Here is a 22043-nt window from a genome sequence, read left to right as displayed (position 1 = left end):
TTGGACTCAAGGCCAGGGCCAGCCCGGAAGGCTCCTGGGTGTTCCAGAGCTGGGGGAACGGAGGCAGAGGTGCCAGCTCCTGCAGCAATGTCCTGGCGGCCTGGGAGTTGGGCTCTGCCCTGGGCCCTGCTGCCCCTTCTCTTCGGCTTCTGTCTGCTGGAGACCTACTCTGTGATTACTGAAGAGCAAAACGACCTAGCCGACCGAAAAGTGATGAACAGTTACCTGCCTGCCACGGTGGAGTTCGCCTTGTACACTTTCAACCAGCAGAGCAAGGACGAGCAGGCCTACAGGCTGGAGCGCATCCTGGCATCCTGGAGGGACAAGGTGGGTGAGGCCCCTCCCTGCTGCCTGCCTCCTGCCTGGGACACAGAGAGGGGCAAGAAGGGGCAGTGGGTTCTGATCAAGGTGACCAGCCTTGCCTCAGCCACCTAACTTGAAGTAGCCCACGGTCAGTACATACAGCCTCATTAAATTGACTTCCCCCTTTAGGAAACATAATATTCAAATTTTTATATTCATTTATAATTATAATTTTTTTCAAAAGTTTATTTATAACTATTAGAAAATTTTCAAAATGTCTGTGTCAGAGTCTGCTGCGGAGTAGATGTCTTACCCAGTCTCCATGATCCCGACGTCGTCACGGGGCTGAAGACTGAAGTCCAGGTAATCACCAGTGAGGAAGAGGACTCCTGATGAGGAAAAGTGGAGGAAGGAAGCTGGGAACGGAGTCGTAAACAATATTAAAGAGTTACGTAGAAAGACAGAGAGCGAGCAAGCCGAGGTCTCCAGGAGCAGGCCTTTCCCACCCGCAGTGCCAGAGCTGCCGGGTGCTCAGAACCTGTCCTCTGATTGGCACCTGCTCAGGCCCCTGGGGCTGTCGCTGCTCAGTGACCCGATCCTGACTGTCCCCTCGGGGCGCTGACTGTCCTCTGTCAACCTTCTGTTGTTGTTGTTGTGGTTGTTGTTTTGCTTTGTTTTGTTTTGTTTTGACAGGCAGAGTGGACAGTGAGAGACAGAGAGAAAGGTTTTCCTTTTCATTAGTTCACCCCCTAGTGGCCACTGCGGGCGGTGCACTGCACTGATCCAAAGCCAGGGGCCAGGTGCTTCTCCTGGTCTCCCATGCAGGTGCAGGGCCCAAGCACTTGGGCCATCCTCCACTGCACTCCCGGGCCACAAGAGAGCTGGACTGGAAGAGGAGCAACCGGGACAGAATCCGGATCCCCAGCTGGGAATAGAATCCGGGGTGCCAGTGCCGCAGGCGGAGGATTAGCCTATTGAGTCACGGCGCCAGCCTCTCTGTCAACCTTCAAACATGACTGTGACATCAACCCGGGCTGGGGCAGGGACAAGGGGTGCACCTGCCTAGCAGGAACCTCTGCAACAGGGGACACGGGACAGGACTCTACCTCGCTCAGCACTGGGAGCCTAGAAGCAGGGCCCAGGACCAACCCTGCCCAGAGCCACAATGCAACCCTCTGAGTGAGTCTGAGGGTTGAGCTGCCCCAGGCGACCTGTACAGGAAGTGTGACCCTGAGCTGCTGGGTCAGGTGGGAGGGTTGAGGCCATGGCTGTCACGTGGTGGAGCACACGGACTGAAGGCAAGAGGATGGCGTGAGAAGATGGACAGAAAAGGTGAAGATGCCTTTAGCATGAGGGCAGAAGGTGTTTCCTGAAACCAGGATGGCACTGTCTGGCTGCTTCCTGAGCCCTGTGGGGCCCTTGGCTATATGTGGGCAGGAGTAAAGACTGACAGTTGGCAGGGTGCCCCGGCTCAATAGGCTAATCCTCTGCCTGCATCACCAGCACACCAGGTTGTAGTCCCGGTCGGGGCGCCGGATTCTGTCCTGGTTGCTCCTCTTCCAGTCCAGCTCTCTGCTGTGGCCCAGGAGTGCAAAGGAGGATGGCTCAAGTGCTTGGGCCCTGCACCTGCATGGGAGACCAGGAGAAGCACCTGGCTCCTTGTTTTGGATCAGTGTGGTGCACCGCCTGCAGTGGCCAATGGGGGTTTACCAACTGAAAAAAGGAAGACCTTTCTCTCTCTCTCTCTCTCTCTTTCTCTCTCTCACTGTCCATTCTGCCTGTCAAAACAAACAAACAAACAAACAAAAAAAAAAGACAGCTCCCTCATACCTGAGATTCCCTTCTCAGAGCCTGAGAGGATTCAGCAAATCCTCAGTAAGCCAGAGACCCCCAAGCTCTGGGTCCCTGCCCTGGGAGGAGGAGGTGGGAGGGCTGAGACACCTGCTGAGCACAAGGCCAGAGTCAATGTGAGAGAGGGGCTGAGGTACAGGATCCAGGGAGGAAGGGACGCCCTGTGACAGCCTGCCTGTGCCTGCCTCCTCCATCAGGCTCACCTGCTCCTCCATCTGAAAGCCCCAAGCAGTGAAGGTCACCCAGGCTTGTACAACAGGAGTCGTTCTAGGCCAAGGGCATGCATTCCCATGGAGGAGGAGTGTGGGTCTCTGCCAGTCCTGAGCACTGTGGTTACTTCCGGGCGTGCTCAGCTGTGTGTCAACTTGAACCTCTTTGTCCTCAGAAACAGTATAATGACATCGTGTTCTCCATGGAACTGTTGCTGCGCCAAACCATGTGTGGAAAACTGGAGGAAGACACGGAGAACCGCCCCAAGCGGAGCCATGTAAGGACTCCCTGTTTCCCATGCCTATGAACTCAGCCTGGGTGTGTGGGGGGCCAGGGGCCCCCCAGCCCTTCTCCGGGATCTGCAGGCCTGAGCCTACAGCAGACACAATCTTACCACCCGTCTGAGTGTCTTCATGGGAGTCTGGCTGGGCTGGGAACCCAGGGCGTCCCTTGAAGGCCCATACCAATCTGATTTCTGACTTGGCCCACTCACGGGCAGGTGCCTGATCCCTGGGCCTCATGGCCTCTGATGGCTCCTCTTGTCCCCGGTCCCAGATCCCAGGCTCCTGTAATGAAGCCCCCTCACTGGTCCTCATTCCCACCGCTCCCCTGCCTGCTGCAAAAGCAGCCCAGTGAGGCCCTGCATCGGGATTTCCAGGGTCTTCTGCACTGACCTGGACACCAGGGAATGAGGCTGAGGGTGTCCCCTCTGTCCACTCTCCAGGCCCTGTCCTGGCCCAGCTGAGCGCCTTATACCAAGGGCTGGTGCTGCTGCAACAAAGGCATCTCTGCCCCACCAAGTGGACCCCATGGTGAGGTTAGCTAAGGGCTTAGCCCGTTGCATGCATTGCAGAGTAGCTGTTGCCTGGAGCAGTGACAGCCTCTCCTCCTGGGATCTGATCCACACCTCTTGCCCTAGTGACGTTCCTGGAGCCTGCTGTCCACGATGTGGCCTGGGAGGGGTGGAAACACTGGTGTCCTTGGGTCTGCAAGAACCCTCAGACCCTGGGGAAGTCAGCAGCTGCCCAGGGGTCGTGCTGTGGAAGCAGGTCTGGGGCCAGGCCAGCAGCCTGGGGAAGGGCCACGTCACCAGGTTGAGCTGGGTGCTGGGTTCCGAGCCAGAGCCCCACGGCCCCCGGCCTCCTAACTCGGTCCCGTCTGTGCTGTGTCCTCAGAGCTTCACCTGCTTCTTCACTGTCCGCACTCTGCCCTGGAAGACCAAGTTTGACCTCTTCAACAAGACCTGCTTGGAGGCCTCCCTGGACACAGACTGAGCTGCACGCCTGGCCAGGCCTGACCTCTCCTCTGGGATAACAGCTCCCACCTCGAGCCTGAGGCTGCTCTTCTGGGCTCAGCAGCTCCGAGCTTCTTTGCTCTCTCTCTCACTGCTGTTCCGGGATTCCTGAGTGGCACCTGGCCCCTGTCCCTGGACTGTCCACTGCTGCCCAGCTTCATGGTGTAGAATCAGTCATTAAACTCGGCGTTTCCCGCTGGGTGAGTGCTGTGCTTCTCTGTACTGGGCTGGGCCGCGATGGTGTGGGTCTCAGCTGGGCAGCCCTGGGGACATCAAGGTTGCAGATCTTCCCCCATGCTGGGCCTCCCCAGGGACTCCAGGGACTCAGCAAATACCCTTCTGAGCTTCTAACTCAGGGCTCATGGAGATGACCCAGGTGGCCAATGTGACGTTCCTGGGCCCTCTGTCCATGATGTGGTCTGGGAGGGGCGGAAACACTGGTGTCCTTGGGTCTGGAAGAATCCTCAGAGCCTGAGGAAGTCTGCAGCTGCCAGGGCGTACTGTGGAACCAGATCTGGGGCCAGGCCAGCAGTGATTGTGACCTCCCAGGGACCCACGGGCACCATGGAGCTCACACAGGGCCTCCCATCCCTCATTGCACCTGTGGAATCTCAGGCATCTCATGGGATCCACGTGTAATTAACATTTCAGACACAGTGACGCCTGCTCCTGTGGACTGCCTGGCTCAGTCTCCTGAGCAGGGTTCAGCATGTACTTCCTGTGAACAGCTGAAGAGTAACCATGTTTGTCACCACCCTGTGTTCTCTTGCCCTCCACGACCATTTCCTCCTGTATGCGATCAGGCATGGCCCATATGTAACAACGGAAGAAAGGCTGTGTTCTAGGGAGACTATTCACACAAGGCAGCATGGGGCTGCCACAGCCCCTGGGCCATCATGGCCAATCCTTGCCATTCAGCCTCTCGGGGTGCAGGCACCTGCAATTGGGCCCCAAGCACCCACAACTGGCAGCTCCTACCACATCCCCATGACTTCACCGGCTCAGCCCAGGGCTTCTCCGTGCAGCTGGAGGAGCTCTGTCTGCAGAGAGGTGTTCCCCGTGAGAGTGGGCAAGCTCACATGGCAGGCCACACTTCCACTTTTGGGTGTGGGGCACATGAGTGTCTGGTGCTCCCAGCCTCGGGGCACCCAATTCCGAGGCAAATTTCCCATGGGATTGTTGAGCATCCCCAGCAGAATAAATTCTTGTGCTCCCTGCCTTGTGAGCCGTGGATCATGCATGCATCCCTGAACACATCCGTCTGTGATTCCAAGTCCACATGGGGAGATCCCGGACACGATGTGAGCTGTGGTGGGGCCATCATGGCCTCCATGGAGACAGCTGCTGCATCCTCCCCAGAGCTCTTGGTCCCAGGTACCATGACATGGGAACCGGGCATGGGCTCCCTCACTGCACACCCACCCTGCAGAAGGGACACAATGCTGCTCTTGGTCCCCTCAGGACTCTAGATGGCCCACATCTGCCTCATCCTAGACTTCATCAGGGTTTTCTTTATGCCACCCCATTGCCTGCTGCCACCCTCACTCTTCCCCTGGATGATTGACTGGCTCGATTGCAGAGCCACACCCAGCTGAGCCCACCTCCGCTGAGTCCAACAGTGCTTTCCACTGGGCGCCCCCACTCACTGCATTCCAACTCCTCAGCGGCTGTCAGGACAGGGTCTTGGCTGGGTAGGTGGGTGGGGTCAGTCCTTTGGGGCCGTTCTCGTTCAGAATCCAACCTAAGCAGAGCCTGCCTTCCTTGCACAACTAACCTACAAGCTGCCTTCCGGATACCGGCTCCTGAATGAGATTCCATGTTGGGTGTTTGTCAGTTCCTGCACTCCCGGGAGGGGGTTTCCACTGTTTCTCCAGGGTCCCGAGCCATGTTGTGTCCTGGTGTCTCTGGCCGCCTGTGAGCACTTGGGAAAGAACCCCCTCCCTGGCCTTGACCATTGGTGCTTTCCTCCTACAAGCGGCCACCTGGCCCTTCCTCTCTCCAGGGTCCGTGTAGGGCATGACCAGAGAATCAGGTCTCCGGATGCTGAGGGAGGCCATGCTGCAGACGCCTGGACAAACGCCGTGTTAGTAGACAAGACCAGAGACGGGCTGGGAACACCGGGTCAGCAGCATCTCCCGGCCTGAGTTTCAGGAATGCAAGGGGCCAGTGTAGCATCATGAGCTTCCTCCTCCTTCTTGAAAATCAGCTGTCGCCCTACTCTGCACCCTGCTTTGCTTCCAGCCCCAATTCCCCAAGCATTTACACGGGGGTGACAGCCTCTGCTAGACTGACCCCAGAGGAATGCGAATGAAATCAAATGAGGCATTCGAGGAAAATAGAAAAATCGAATTAGCTCCACGCGCTCTTGTTTCGCACTGTGGCCCCCTTACCTGCAGCAAGGACATATGGACATGCTTCTCGTCTTTTCCATGGGGCCGGGGCCCAGGGAACAGCCCTGGAGACATTCAATGTGGAACTGAACACAAAGCAACAAGGATTGGGAGACCTCAGTGAGATAGGCGAGGGACAGAGGTAGAGTCAGCCTGGGGATCGGGGACCACATCCCAGCCGTCAGCAGGTGGCACAAAATGAGGACCCTCCTGCAGCCCCACAGGGCAGAAAGCTGAAGGACAAGTGCATCCCAAGAGCGCTGGAAGCCTCAGCTTTGTCTTACCCACAAAGTACAAACCCTCACAGCCTCTGAAGCAAACCCCCACCCCCAATCCCTTAATACACTTGGCAACCCGAACCCCAGCAGGAGTACTCCCTGAGTTTGCTTCAATAGAGTTTTTAGTTTCAATTGGCATCAACAACTATGTATATTGACCAGGCAATGGTGTGGTATTTCAAAGCATGGGTGTATACAAGGTGTAATGGTCAGATCAGATCACTGGGATGGCTGTCCCCTCAGCTGTTTGTCTTAGAAGCAGTTAAATTCCTAGTAGCTCTGTGGAAATAACACTCTGGAGCATAGCTTGTCCAGTGGCAGCCCTGCACCTGCTGATGCCTCTCACTCCAACTCCCATCCTCCACCCCGCCCCAGGCTTGGGAACCCCCTTAGAGTCTCCACTTCCTTGACATGTAACTTTTGAGCTCCCCACACCTAGGGGAGAACAATGAAGCTATGCTCTCTCTGGGCCTGACGTTTCTTTTAACATAGCTTCCTCCAGTTCATCCCTGTTGCTACTGAGGACATAACTTCATTGTTTTATATCTGAATGATGTTCCACTGTGCGGAGAACACCTGCCACATTTTCATTATCCATCCATCATCCAGGGCCCCTCGGTTGATTCCCTGTCTGGACTACTGGAAACAGTGCTGCAGTAAACATGGGGATGTAGTCAGTCCCTGGACACACTGACTTCCCTTCCTTTGAATCTCTACCTAATAACGGTAGTCCTGCTTAGAGGTTCTGTGGGAGTTCCCTGTTGTTTTTCCTAATGGCTGTTCTACTTTAAGTTACTATGTAAGGTCCTCTCCTTTTCCTCTCTGCAAACTACTCATCAGCTATGGAAAAACAATGACAGGGTGTGAAGAGAGGGAAGGATGAGGATGACCACGCTGGCTGAGCGAGCCCTGGTGTGACCGAGACAACAGAGGGGCCAGCAGGGAAGGCAACTCACGTGTTCTTGTGTCCCCACATCCCCTCTTGCCTCCATGCTCACGTAGAAACATTGCCAGCCACGGCTCAGTAACAATACAGATATTCCATGAACCAAAGAACTGTCTTGATCCAGGTGGGTGTGCAGGGGCCAGGCCCTTTGGCTGAGCTGAATCTAAACCAATGTGCTGCTCACTTCATATTGAAAGGAGCCAAGAGCCACCATAAAAAAATGGGGCTCCTGAGACAAACCGTTCCAGAGACGGCCTTGGGAAATGGGGAGTAAACCGGTTCACAGAGAAAGCAGTCAGCTACTAACCAGAGATACACAGAACACCTGCCTTGTAGATAAGCCCCTTCCCTACGCTTGCTCAAGGTTAACAAAGAAAGCTGCAAGGCACGTAGCAACCTATTCCTCTCTCCTAGAGACCCCCTCCCCTAATGTATCCCTTTGACCTAGTACTTTTCCACCGACATTACCACTTTTAGACTGCCATACAAGGCCCGCTACTGAAAATTATCCAATGAACTTACGCCAGCCTATAATATGTTAATTTTGTGGTTTTGCCCTTTAAAAGTTGTGTGAGATAGCTGCTGGGGCTCCTCTCGCTTGCTTGCTGCTTGCAGCAGTAGAGGGCCCATTTGTACAAATGAAATAAAGTTACCTCCTGCTCTATTGCATCGTCTGGTCCGGAGTCTGTGTTTCTGGGGTCGTCACAAGAGGACACCGCTTTTGGGGTCCTACAATATATGGGCAGTAAGTCCTGTTTGACCCCACGTCATAGGTGTTGTGGGTGAGATGGAAGACCAGGTGCTCAACTGGACCTTGTGGGTTCAGCAGAGAGAACCCCTCCTTACAGGTGTTCATGGGATTGGTCAGCCCCAGCCAGGGACAAACGAACAAAAGCCAGGGTGTGGGAGCGGGTACTCATACTCCTCATGCTGGGGGCAGAGGTAGGCAGAAAAGGTGCGGTTTGCAGGTACTCTGGGGAGCAGCAGAGTGAGCCTCACCCCCCTCTCCGCCCCCGGGGCCGGGGGAAAGCATGTGAACAAGAATTGCTTAATGGTGTCTGCAGAACACAGGGGTGCAGAACAAAGCCCAGAAAAGCACCCCTGGAGCCAGCCTCCCCATGAAGGGAGACCCCAGGATGCCCCCACCTGAGCCTCACATTATGTGAGTTCCCCCAGAAGCTAAACCTGAGACACAAATTCAAGTGCAAGTAGCTGATTCAGAAGTGACCCCAGAAAGCACCTGAAGGGTAACACAGGAGGCAGCCTGTGATGGGGTGGGTCACGGTGTGGACAGCTGGGGCTCCAGCTTGCCAAAGAACGGGGTCAGTGGGCTGGGGTGTTTATCCTATGGATTGTGCCACCAGCTGAGAGCCCCTGCCAGGGGCACCGCCTCCTGGATGCACCTGCCTGCCTCTCACTGGCAAAGCAAGCCCTGAGGGGCAGAGATTCTGACAGAGGCAGTGAACCTTCCCGAGAAGAGCCCTGGCCAAGGACTCAGAAGCAGCTCGGGACCTCAGCAGCTCTTTCCCGCATCTGGGCTGCATCCTGGCCCTAGCTGCCTGGCTGGGCCTCCATCTGCTGCACCACCACTCAGTCTCCACAGCTAAGGTCCAGGAAGGGCCTGTTTCAGGCCAGGCCAGCTCCTTCTTCACCTGGGCTCCCTTCAGTGACTCCCGCCTCCTGGTCTGTACATTCTCAGGGAGCAGGGCTTGGTCGGGGTGACCAGCAGCACCAGGAAGAGGAGATGTCTGTGCGACATCTAAAGCTTGGGGACAAAGGACGTTGTGGCTCCTGTCTTAGTCTCTGGGGCCACTCCGTCTGGAGGAAGCTGGCCACCCTACCGAGCACCCATGCAGCCCGCTGGAGAGGTCAGAGAAGGACAGTGACATCTGGTCAACAGCACCCTGGGAGTGGGCAGCCTCCGAGGCAGATTCCCCAAAGCCAACCAAAGCTTCAGGTGGTGGTGCAAGGTCCACACCTGAGCATGACCTCATGAGAGGCGTTCTGGAGGCACAAGGCTAAGCCACCTCCGATTCCTGGCTCACAGACACCACGACAGATATAAAGAAAGTGCATGAGGGGCCGATGCTGTGGCACAGCTGTTAGAGTCACCAGCGTCCCATACAGGCACCAGTTTGAGTCTCAGCTGTTCCACTTCCAATCCAGCTCCCTGCTAATGCATCTGGAAAAGCAGTGGAAGATGGCCCAAGTGCTTGGGCTCCTGCACCCCTGTGGGAGACCTGGAAGAAATGCCTGGCTCCTGGTTTCGGATCGGCCCAGCTCCAGCCATTGCAGCTATTTGGGGAGTGAACCAGCAGATGGAAGACCAACCTCTCTCTGCCTCTCTCTCTCTGACTCTGTGTAACTCTGCTTTTCAAATAAATAAATCGTTTATAAAGAAGTGCTTGAGCTACTAACTGGGTGATTTCTCACGCATTAGATAACATCCAATTGTGAACACACACACATTCTCACACATACACACATTCACACACACACCCATACATGCACTCACATGCACCACACACATACACACCCATGATTCACATACACTCACACTCATGTGCACCACACTCACACGCATAATTCACACATACACTCATACACCACACTCATATGCTAACACACTCATGTGCATCACACTCACAATTCACGATACACTCACACTCATGCACCACACACACTCATATGCACCACTCACACACACATACACACACACTCACGTGTACCACACTCACACACTCACACACACACTTGGGCTTCTCTCCATGCACGATTCCTCTTGCACTCTTTTCTGCCTCCATTCCAAACCAACCCAAATCTCCATAGGGCACACGTCTGTCTATAGTTGTGTCTGGGGTTAAGCTCCCCTGTGCTAGGCTGCTGGGCTGCCTCTCCCCAGGGAGTCCTGGGAAGAGAGTTTCCTGTGGAAACCCACGGGTGGCAGCAGGAGCCCCAGCACCGTGTGGAAAGTGCCCGCCAGGCTTGAGGCCTCTGAGGTCGCATATCCTGAAATCCATGTCAGAGAGCAGCAAGCCACGCTCTGAGCTTGGCAAGGTGTATAAACAATGTCACTTTATTGAAAACAAGTTGTTCTTTTGAAAGGCGTGATGCCTTTTCACACGTGCCCGTCCATGAGAAGGCTCCACATTGGCCCAAGAGAACACAACGCGATGACGTCAACAGGTCCTCCATGCCATGTGGATGTCTTGCAAATTTCCTCACTTCTTAAAAACGGGAGCGAGTGAGGCTGAACGTGCTAGGACCTAATTAGACATCTCGGCATTTTTTCTTTAGCATGGTGAGTTCAAATTTCCATGGCTTGGAACTCACAATAAAGGTACACAAAAGCATCTAAGAGGGACAAAAAAAAAAATAGTTAGCTTGTCCAGGGATGGGGAGCAGAAAAATAAAAGCCAAGCTTTTATTTGCAGGTCCGAGGACTTGGCTCCAGGAGGGCTAAGAGGCTGTCCCAGTCAGCCACAGCAGCCACCGTCCCTGGAGCACCTGGAATCTGCCGGCAGAAGAGCCAGCCTCACCCAGCATGACCGGTCCTCAGCAGTGCACCTGCTGTTATCTTGGCCACCATGGATGGGCATGACGTCATCTGCTCCAGCAGAGTGAGGATCTTCCTGTCTGCAGCTCTGCCTTCTTCCTCACCTGACGTCCACACAGCCCATGGAGAGCCTGAGCTACAAGGCAGGCTCAGCGGCTCCTGCCCCGAGGAGGTTAACAGTGCAGGGATGTGCATGCCAGAATGAAACTGGGAGACCAGGGAGGGGACACATAGATCCAGTACCGCAATCCTGCAGAATCAGTGGAGTTTCAGGCTCACCGCTGGGGCTGCACACACTTGCTTCCCCCTCTCCGCCCACAAATCATACATGAGAGAGATGCAAGGACACCCCCCTGATATCAGTGGGAGCAGTAAGAGCAGGTGGAAGTGCGTCCGACACACACAGATGTAGGGGCAGTCCGAGGGACAGAGCAGGACAGCCCCAGGCAACCCTGATGGGTCACTGAGAAACAGAGCCCAGGCTTCTTTGGGGGCACCCAGGAGGGGGTCACCATGGCGGTGGCAGGAAGGGAGAACATGTGCTTTGGACTCATCAGTGGGTCACCTGACTCACTGCGTAACTTTTGCACCTGCTGAGGTAGGCAGAATACAGGAAGCAGAGGAAATGCGGCCCCAATTACTGGATGTGTATTAAAACTCTATAAGCTGGCCGGCGCCGCGGCTCACTAGGCTAATCCTCCACCTTGTGGCACCGGCACACCGGGTTCTAGTCCTGGTCAGGGTGCCGGATTCTGTCCCGGTTGCCCCTCTTCCAGGCCAGCTCTCTGCTATGGCCCGGGAGTGCAGAGGAGGATGGCCCAAGTCCTTGGGCCCTGCACCCACATGGGAGACCAGGATAAACACCTGGCTTCTGCCTTCGGTTCAGCGCGGTGCGCCGGTCGCAGTGCGCTGGCCGCAGCGGCCACTGGAGGGTGAACCAACAGCAAAAAGGAAGAACTTTCTGTCTCTCTCTCTCACTATCCACTCTGACTGTCAAAAAAAAAAAAAAAAAAACTAACAACAACAACAAAAAAAACTACTATAAGCTGGGGCAGGCATTGTGCCCAGTGGGTTAAGCCTCCACTTACAACATTGGCATCCCAAACCAGAGGGACTGTTTGAGACCTGGCTGCTCCACTTCTGATCCAGCTCCCTACTAATGCACCTGGGAAATCAGCAGAATGGTGACCCAACTGCTTGGTCCCCTGCCACTCATGTGGGAGACCTGGATGGAGTTCCAGGCTCCTGGCTTTGGCCTGGCCCAGCTCCAGCCTTTTCAGCCATTTGGGATATAAACCAGCAAATGGAAGCTTTCTCTCTCTCTCTCGCTCTCTCTGCCTCTACCTTCAAACAAGTAAATAAATCCTTTTTTTTTTTTAAATGACTTAGGCCAGTGCCACGGCTCAATAGGCCAATCCTCCACCTGCAGCGCCGGCATACCGGGTTCTAGTCCCGGTCAGAGTGCCGGATTCTGTCCTGGTTGCTCCTCTTCCTGTCCAGCTCTCTGCTGTGGCCCGGGAGTGCAGTGGAGGATGGCCCAAGTGCTTGGGCCCTGCACCTGCATGGGAGACCAGGAGAGGCACCTGGCTCCTCACTTCAGATCAGCACAGTGCACCGGCCACAGCGTGCGGGCCGCAGCAGCCATTAGGCGGGGTGAACCAACGGAAAAAGGAAGACCTTTCTGTCTCTCACTGTCCACTCTGCCTGTCCCCCCCAAAAAATGACTTAATAAATTAATAGTTTATCTACCATGAATTCACTTTCTAGTTCACTTTCTAGATGTAGTTTGACATCGTCGTGGTGGCCATTATTCATTAAAGTATGAAGATGTTTTTATTAAAATATACCCGTGAAATATATCTGAAGACTGTGCCAGCCTAGGTACACACTGAACAGGTGAAAGCTGGATTGGAATGACATCTATGAGAATACTGCTAAGCCAACTTCGAAAGCGTGAAACAGTAAGTTCTGGCAAAATACACAAAGTGATCATCAGTTGCTTAAAACGAAAGGGGAGAGGAGGAAAACCTGTATCAACCTAGGTAATTGTAGAGTGCAATTATCTTGACATCCACACCAACAATCCCGTGGGTAACTCCTGGGGAGGGGCGGGGTTGAAGCCACATCAACGATGTGCCATGGCTTTCATCACTTACAGTTTGGATGAGATTGAAGTTTTAGAAAACATTGCATGTAAATCCCCAATGGCCCTGGTGTTCAACTATGAGGTCAGAAAGGGAATTCCTGACCTAGGCTGGCCCCTTTGTGACCAACAGCCCCACCTGCGACTGCCCAGGACAAGCAGGAAAGTTAGCACAGGATCCACTGTTGGGCAGGTACGGCCACCAGGGAGGGAGTCTTAGGGGGTCCTAAGGCTCGGTGGGCCTTGATCACTGCACCCAGACAACTGAGACTAGCGAGCCCAGAGCAGAGTGACAAAGGTGCCTGGCCGGCCCCCTGCTATTTCAGGTGAGGCACCGTGTCTGTAAGTAAAGCACCCATCTAGAACATTCTCTCCCCTGCCCACCCCAAAGGGGACTGAACAGCAGACCACAGCCCAGAGAGAAGAATGCTGAGAAATGATGAATTGGTTTTTGTTAGGCTGTGTATGTGTGCATGCATGCATGTGTGTGCATGTGTGTGCATGTGCACATGCATGTGTGCACATGTATGCATGTGTGTGTCTCTGTGTGTGCACATGCATATGTGCGTGCGTGTGTGAGTGTATGCATGTGTGTGTGCATTTGTGTTTGTGATTACGCATGTGTGTGAGTGTGTGCATGTGTGTGGTTGTATGTGTGTATGCGTGTGTGTACGATTGTGTGTAGCATGTGTGTGCATATGTGAGTGTGCACATGCATGTGTGTGCACTCGTGTATGCAAGTGTGCATGTGTGTGAGTGCGTGCGTGTGTGTATGCACATGTGTGAATGTGTGCAGGGGTTTGTGCTGCTGGGGTGGAGGAGGTTGGTATCAGCAATAGATAATCAAAATCGTGCTCTGGAATTTGGTTGTCCACAGTCCTGAGCGCAGGACTGAAAGCAGAATTGGCCTGACCAGTGTCCTCTGCTCCAGGTCCTCTTGCTCTCTTGTCTCAGCCACATACCTTTTGCATTTTGGGATCTTGTTGAAATAAGCAGTTTTCATTGTCCCCCGAAATTTTCTTGCACATGGTTCGGGCAATTTTGACTTCAAGAAGGTAGTCCAAGCTATCCGTGATCTGGCAAGGAGCAGTTTCACAGTTAGACATCCTGGGAGAATACTGAGTGTGGACGACCATCCTTGGGAGACAGGAGAATCCTGCCTGGGGCAAAGAAGCTCCCTCTCCCTCCCCCTCTTGCCAGACACTTGGGATAATTTGGGGTGGGCGTGAGGGATTTGTACCTTGGTGTTTCTGTCTTAGTCTTTCTTCCATTGTAGTATTTCATTTTAAAGTAATGGCAACTGTCCCCAAGATAACGCAAGAAAACCATTCCCCAAAGCATGTTTTCCTGGAACAACCTCTCCTTCTCTGTGTAACTCTGACTTCCAAATAAATAAATCTTTAAATATATTTTAAATATATATAATATAAATATAATTTATATAAATATAAATATATATAATGCAGAAGAGTATACAAAGCATGTCAGGAATATAAAATACAGCTTTAAAAATTTCAGGAATACATACTCACATAAGTTCACAGAAAATATCTGGAAGGACTGAGAAAACTACTTTTTGGCTGCCCTTAGAAATGAGAAGCCAGTTTTAAAATGCAAGAAATTTTTGCTGCACGCAGTATAGCAAATAAAGCAGTGCCTGCAATGCCAGCATCCCAATATGGGTGCTGCTTCGAATCCCAGCTGCTCCACTTCCACTCCAGCTCCCTGCTAATGTGCCTGGAAAAAGCAGCAGAGGACGGCCCAAGTGCTTAGACCCCTGAACCTACATAGGAGACCCGGATGAAGCTCCTGGCTTGGAGCTTTAGGGAATGAAGTGCTCGCTTGCTCTCTCTCTCTCTCTCTCCACCCCTCTGTAAGTCTGCCTTTCAAATGCATAAGTAAATATTTAAGAAAGAAGAGTTTTAAAAGATATTTATTTTTCAAAGGCAATGAGACAGAGAGAGAGAGAGAGAGAGAGTCTTCCATCAGCTTTTTTACTCCACAAGTGCATGAAACAACTGGGACCAAGCCAGACAGAAGCCAACATCCTGGAACTAAGTCCAGGTCTCAGGCAAGGATCCGGCTCATCTCCTCTCTTCTGAGCTGGATCAGAAGTGGAACAGCCAGGACTCGAACCAGCGCCCAAATGGGATGCCGGCACTGCAGGTGGCTGTTTAACCCATTAGACCACAAAGCCAGCCCCCAAAACAAAGTCTTCTAACCCAGACATCAGCTACTAAAAACAGGCACTGCACACCTGAGCCCCCTGTGGTAGTCAGCGTCCACCAGGTTTTGATTCAGCCACCATGGGTGACACATCCCCTGGCCGCGGGTATCCTTTGTCCAAGAAAGACAAAAATCAGCAGCAGGCCCACAGAGAGTCAGAGGGAGCCAAGGTCGCAGAGAGCGAGGTGAGGTGGCCGAGGCCTGCACCCCAGCCTCAAAGGGGACACAGCCTCTGAATGAAGGTGAGAAGACAGGACGCCTGGTGATCTGGGGACATGGACGGGGAACTTAGGTAAAGGAAGGGAAGATGGCAGACAGGGGATGAGCCGGTGAGGAGGAGGAGAAGCAGGAGAATGAGCACTATGCTGCTGTCACCATCGGTGCCACCACAAGCTGAGCCCCGTGTCGCCCTCCTCGCCTCTGTGACTCCAGCCCCACTGACCTAATCCCAGACCCTCCGTATGCTGCGCTGAGACCCTTCTCAGGCTCCTGCCCAGCCACAGTGCAATCACCTCGCCTGGACAAGCCAGCACCCCAATTGGCTCCCTGGTCCTGCCAGGATCCTTGCTAAATCCTTGCCAAGTTTTTCCTATTTAAATCCAAGAGACGACACAGGACCACACACTGTGTTCAGCTGTCACGGTTCTGTCGCCTGCTTTAACGGGGACCCGGTTCTCAGCACGTTCGTTCCCTGTCTTTCCGTGACGTTGGTCTTCCTAAGCAGTCTTATATTAAACGTCCTCTACCACATGCAGGGCAGATATTCTGGGAGATGACTGCTCAGCCGTGTGCTGGGTGAGAACGACTGGGTGCCGACAGACCATGGACAGGATGGTGCTTCCCTAGGATTCTGTCACTTGGTGACACTGGACCCATCTCCGTCTGTGTACAGACACTCTGTGATGTCAGCGTAAGGGTGACGTTGCTGAGTAGCACGTTTTGCAGAACATAGAGCTGACCAGGGGCAGATGCTGTGGTCCAGAGGGTTAAGTCGCCGCCTGCAATGCCTGTACCCCATATGAGCGCCAGTGCAAGGGCCAGCTGCTCCACTTCTGATCCAGCTCCCTTCGAATGCTCCAAGAAAGCAGCAGAAGATGACTCAAGTACTTAGACCCCTGTCACCCACGTGGGACACCTGGAGGAAGCTCCTGGTTCCTGGCTTCTGCCTGGTGTGGCTCTGACCATTGTGGCCATTTAGGGAGTAAGCCAGCAAGATATCTCTGTGTGTGTGTGTGTGTGTGTGTGTAGATAACCAAATCAAATAAGTAAATAATTTTTAATCTTTTTTTAAAGATTTTTTTTTTTCAAAGAGCTAGAGAGAGAGAGAGAACGGTCTTCCATCCGCTGGTTCACCCCGCATCTGGCCAAAACGACTAGGACTGGGCCAGGCCAAAGCCAGGAGCCAGAAACTTCCAATCCAGCTCCCTGCTAATGCACCTGGGAAAGCAGTGGGAGATGGCAGCCACCCACGTGACAGATCAGAATGAAGCTCCTGGCTCCTGGCTTTGTTGCAGTCATTTGAGAAGTGAATCAGCAGATGGAAGATTCTCTCTCTCTCTCTCTCTCTCTCTGACTTTCAAATAAATAAAACAAACCTTTTTAAAAAGGGAAAAAATAAAAAATAAAAATAGATTGCTTCTTAAATGCCCCAGGTTTTGATGACCCCTTAGAGTAACTCATCACTGAGTTCTGCCTGTGTGTATATGAATTGCACGTGCAAATGACCTTGGTTTTTGTTTTAAGAAAATGAATGCAGTCTGGCTAACAGCCACTCTCAGCACTTTTCCACCCCTTGTCCCAGAGCCATCCGTCAACAACGGGTCGGGTCCTGTCCTGACTTAGGGTGGGGGATGGGAACGCAAAGAGCAGAGTGGACACGAACCTGCTCCTGGGACTTGAGAACTTCCGTGACCTTGAAGATGTACTTGTCGTTGTTGGCCTTGTTATACTCTTGCATGGCGAACCACAGGGCCTGCTGCACGTACACGTAGCTCTGGGAGATGTCTTGGAATTCCCTCACCACCTTCGGGGAGCCCCAGGCTTGGACACTTCGGGACACGAGGGCCACCATCACCACCAGCAGCAGCAGGGTGTGGTGGAGTCTGGCCATGCTCCCTCAGCCAAGGGGGTGCAGGCCAAGTTCCTTCCCTGGGGCTGGGGCTGGGGCTGGCTGTGAGCTGGGCACCCAGCCTCTTCGCACTGTTGCTGGTTAAAGGAAGGAGCCATGTTAACACTGCAATATGATAAGAAATACAGTATTTTTTCACGTTAACAGAGCACAGAAGCCCTTAGAACTTCCTGGGCGCCAGCAATCCCCTTCCAGCCACCCCTGAGTCTGTGCTGATGAGGTGATTCTGATGGGCTGGCCCCATGCTAGCCATGATGGGTGCTGGCTGCCAGTTGCCATAGGAACCAGCGGTGTCAGGAGAGACCAGAACACTGAGTCCCACCCTGAACCTCTAGGGAGGAACGTGGGGTGGAGGTCACGCCTGCACCATGGAGCCTCGCGAAAACCCCAAACAACCGGGTACAGAGAGCTTCTGGGCTGCTGAAGGCACAGATGCTAGGGGGTGGTGCAGCCGCAGGGGTACAAGCTTCGTGCACCCCCGTCCTTCCTCTGTGAACCCTATATTTCTCCATGTACCCCATCCTTCCTCCGTGTACCCCACATTTCCTCCCATGTACCCCATCTTTCTTTATGTACCCCACATTGCCCCGTGTACCTCGTCTTTCCCCTCGTACCCCCGTCTTTCCTCTGCACATCTCTCCATCTGGCTGTTCCTCTGCATCCCCTAGGCTGCCCCTTGTAATACACTGGTGCTAGCAAGCAAAGTGCTTCTCTGCAGGTTGTGAGGTGTGGTAGGAAAGCAGAGCGGCTGAGGAGGGGGTGGGGGAAGTGTGAGCAGCTGGGGAACCCAGCACCTGCTTGGTGTCTGGAGCGAGCAGAAGTCCCGTGGGACTAAGCACCTCATCAGCAGGGTCTGGGGAGTCGGTGTCAGAATTTAATGGGGGGCTGGCACTGTGGTGTAGCAGGTAAAGCCACCGCCTGCAGTGCCGGCATCCCATATGGGGGCCGATTCAAGTCCCGGCTGCTCTACTTCCAATCCAGCTCTCTGCTGTGGCCCGGGAAAGCAGTAGAAGATGGCCCAAGTGCTTGGGCCCCGGCACCCACGTGGGAGACATGGAAGAAGCTCCTAGCTCCTGACTTAACCATCACCCCAGTTCCAGCCACTGCTGCCATTTGGGGAGTGAACCAGTGGATGGAAGACCTCTCTCTCTCTCTCTCTGCCTCTCCTCTTTCTGTGTAACTCTTTCAAAGAAACAAATAAATCTTTAAAAAAAAAAAAAAAGTGAGGCTGTGGAGAAAACAGGGCCTGGAGTCGCTGATTTCCCCAAAGCCTTTCCAGGGTCTGGGGGAGAATCATCCTCAGGTCTCTGTGCAGGTCTCAAAACTGCTGAGTTCACCCTTTCCCCAATCAGCTATAAAGTAACAACTTTTAGGATGGAGGTACTCCCTGGGCCCCACAGAGTGAGCACCTCCTTTAGGAAGAGGGGGATTAAGGACTCCTAAAACAGCCAAGCAGAGCCTGGCCCTGTGGCTCAAGCAGGTTACGCTGCTGCTGGTGAGGACAACATCTCATATATGAGCACCAGTTCGCGTCCTGGCTGCTCCACTTCTGATCCAGCTCCCTGTCAATGCACCTGGGAAAGCAGCTGAAGATGGCCCAAGTGCTTGGGCTCATGCCACCCACGGGGGAGTCCCAGATAGAATTCCAGACTCCTGGTTTCAGCCTGTCCATCACTGGCCATTGTAGCCATTTGGGAAAATGAACCAGCAGATGAAAGATATCTCTCTCTCTCACTTTCTCTCTCTCTCTCTCTCTCTTACCCATCCTACATCATTCTGCTTTTCAAATAAATTAATAAATCGTTTATTTTATTTGACAGGCAGAGAAACAGAGTGAGGTAAAAGAGAGAGAGCAAGAGAGACAGAAAAGTCTTCCATCCACTGGTTTACTCCTCAGATAGCCACAATGGACAGAGATGAGCCGATCCAAGGCCAGGAGCCAGGAGCTTCCTCTGAGTCTCCCATATGGATGCAGGGGCCCAAGTACCTGGGCCATCTTCTACTGCTTTCCCAGGCCATAGCAGAGAGCTGGATCAGAAGTGGAGCAGCTGGGACTCGAACTGGCGCCCATATGGGATGCCAGAGCTGCAGGCTGGGGCTTTACCTGCCATGCCACAGCACCGACCCCAAATAAACAAATAAATCTTTTGAAAAGAAGTCGTGCAAATGCCCACAGCTACTTGGTCAAAGCACCCGTCTCTTAACTTGCTGCCTGCCCTAGTCCTGCCTTTCAACCTGCCTCATGTGGAGATGAGAAATCAGGCACCAAACCAGGTAAGATGTGCTAAGTGCAGAGAGTTGAGTGAATCAGCAAACAGCTGGAGAGACACAGGCAGGAGTCCCAAAGAAAGAGGAAGTAGAAAATGGAGCCTATCTAAGTTGAACATAGAACATGATGACAAAGGGGGGGGGGGCAGGGAGAGAGAGATTCCTGATAATCAATGGGTATTAAATCCAAACTCATGTAGCCAGAATATCTCCAAGGTCTCAGTTCAGCCACCCTCTGATGTCACCATTCTGATGTCACCCATGTAACCTCCCCAACAAACACACATCAGCTTCCTAGCTGGGTAGGCTTCTCCCCGGAAACGCTAGCCTGTATACGCATGTCCACTAAACACATGTGGGGTACAGAGCCACAGGCTCCGTGTAACGCCACCATGGGGGATGGAGCTGATGTAGCAGAGAGGTGAGAAATGCAGCCCCCGAGTGCAGGAAACGTGGTCTTTCCACCACCAGCAGCATGTGTCCTGTGTCCTAAGTGTGCTAATCTGCTCTGTGCCATTGCCTCCCTTCTCACCCCATGCATTACACTGATTTGATAAAGCTGGAATCTGAGCAGCTACGTCTGGGCTGGTGGCCTGTTGTTCCACGATGCTATGGTTTGGATGTGGTTTGTGCCGCCAAAGGGCCATGGGTTAGAGTCTTGAGCCCCCAGTGCATCTGCTTCTGGAGGTGGTAGACCCTTAAGAGGCGGGGTTAGTGGGAGGGCATCAGAGCAGTAGTCCTCACGTGACCCCAGTTGGTGGCCCCAAGAGTGTGTTGTTAGAGAAGAGCAAGACTCCCCAGCTCTCAGGCTCCCTCTCCTGCACCCATTCCTGCCGTGATGCCAACAGCCATGATGCAAAATCCGAGAAGTCCCCCAGAAAAGGCTCTCTCTCTCTCAAGGGGGCTGTCCCATCTCAGAGCCTCCAAAACCCCGAGCCCAATAAGCCTCTTGTCTCAGATTGCCCAGACACATGTGTTTTGCTACAGCAGTGGGCGAGAGAGACAAACACGCATGATCCCTGGACGCCTGTACCCTGGGCACACATGACACAGCCAACCACAGACCCACCTCAGGACCAAGCTTCTGGCTACGCTCCTGGCTGCTGGGTCTTGAGCCGATTGTTCCGACCCACAGGTGGAATCTTCTCTCTCGTGAGCACTTAGGCTGCCTGGGACCCCCCCTGCCTGGCTGCTCTGTCCTCAGCACGCTCAGGAGTCCCCAGCATGCATCACGCCAGGAGTTCATGGGGCCTGTGAGCTCAAGAGCCTACCTGCTCGCTGGCTTTGTCCTCTGGCCAGGTGGTCACACACCTGCGGCGCCTTTGTGAGGTCAGCCCAGCCCCTCTGATGCTGCTCAAGCAAGAGCAACTCTGACGGGGGGGCCCAGGGGCTTCTGCAGCCTGCCCTCAGCCCTTGTTCAATGCCTGCTGACTTCTAAGTTTCTGGGCTTTGGCCCAGCTGGAAGTGAAACATCTCTGTGTCTGTTCTATCAGGACCCCCTAACCCCTTGTGTGACCCCCAAGTCTCAGTGGCAGGACAAGGCACCCAAGAGCCAGGCTCAGCAACTCTGGGACTAAGAGGCCCTCAGGGAGGGAAGGCCCTGGGTGGTGTGCCTGGGCCAGGTGCTGGCCACTGGAAATGCCCAGTGAATGGTGTAGACAAACTGGTAAGGTGTGGCCATGGTGTAAGGGGAATTATGGACAAACGGATGAATGTGAGAGCCAGCATGGACCCCTAGTGTCCTGTCAGCCACATCTTCCCCGATGTTTATGTATGTCCCAGGGGCACCGCTTATTATCAGCTCCCCTAGCAGGCTTTTTTTTTTTTATTTTTGACAGGCAGAGTGAACAGTGAGAGAGAAAGAGACAGAGAGAAAGGTCTTCCTTTGCCGTTGGTTCATCCTCCAATGGCCGCCGTGGCCGGCACGCTGTGGCAGGCACAGCACGCTGATCCAAAGGCAGGAGCCAGGTGCTTCTCCTGGTCTCCCATGGGGTGCAGGGCCCAAGCACTTGGGCCAACCTCCACTGCACTCCCAGGCCACAGCAGAGAGCTGGCCTGGAAGGGGGGCAACAGGGACAGAATCTGGCACCCCGACCGGGACTAGAACCCAGTGTGCTGGCACCGCAGGCGGAGGATTAGCCTATTGAGCCACGGCGCCCGCCCCCCAGCAGGCTTTTGTTCTCTGGTTCGTGAACTTAGGTCCCGACATCCACCTGGCTGCCCAAGCTGGGGTCCTCTCAGGAGAAGGCCACCCTTTCTGCGTTATGGGGAGGGTTAGGGGACTCCCAAGAACCCAGCAGCATGGCCACTGATTAATATATTAATAATTAATATCAATTAATGGTAGTAATATTAATAATTATTGTTAATATGTATTGTTATTTATTAATATTTCTTTCAATTATTAAAATTCCAATCAGTAAAAAGCATGTGAGACCGGAGATAAAATT

The 22043-nt window shown here is 53.6% G+C and overlaps 2 protein-coding genes across 2 annotated transcripts; one reads left to right on the top strand and one right to left on the bottom strand.

Annotated features, from left to right (window-relative positions):
* LOC103348242 (cystatin-9-like) lies at positions 1-3856 on the top strand. The gene is made up of 3 exons (XM_008256321.5): positions 1-327; positions 2540-2641; positions 3540-3856. The coding sequence occupies exons 1-3, from the start codon at positions 88-90 to the stop codon at positions 3636-3638; spliced, it is 441 nt and encodes a 146-aa protein (XP_008254543.3). The 5' UTR covers positions 1-87; the 3' UTR covers positions 3639-3856.
* Positions 3857-10335: 6479 nt separating this feature from the next.
* Positions 10336-20884, bottom strand: LOC100350897 (cystatin-13). The gene is made up of 4 exons (XM_008256322.4): positions 20663-20884; positions 17080-17402; positions 13934-14047; positions 10336-10626 (listed from the first exon to the last, which is right to left on the bottom strand). The coding sequence occupies exons 2-4, from the start codon at positions 17305-17307 to the stop codon at positions 10543-10545; spliced, it is 426 nt and encodes a 141-aa protein (XP_008254544.1). The 5' UTR covers positions 17308-17402; positions 20663-20884; the 3' UTR covers positions 10336-10542.
* Between the last annotated feature and the right edge of the window lie 1159 nt (positions 20885-22043).

Source organism: Oryctolagus cuniculus, chromosome 11 (assembly GCF_051225735.1).
Source record: "Oryctolagus cuniculus isolate XC-2025 breed Fujian yellow rabbit chromosome 11, ASM5122573v1, whole genome shotgun sequence".
Taxonomy (NCBI): Eukaryota; Metazoa; Chordata; class Mammalia; order Lagomorpha; family Leporidae; genus Oryctolagus; species Oryctolagus cuniculus.
The sequence above is the reverse complement of the archived record's forward strand: the minus strand, read 5'-3'. Positions and strand labels throughout refer to the sequence as shown.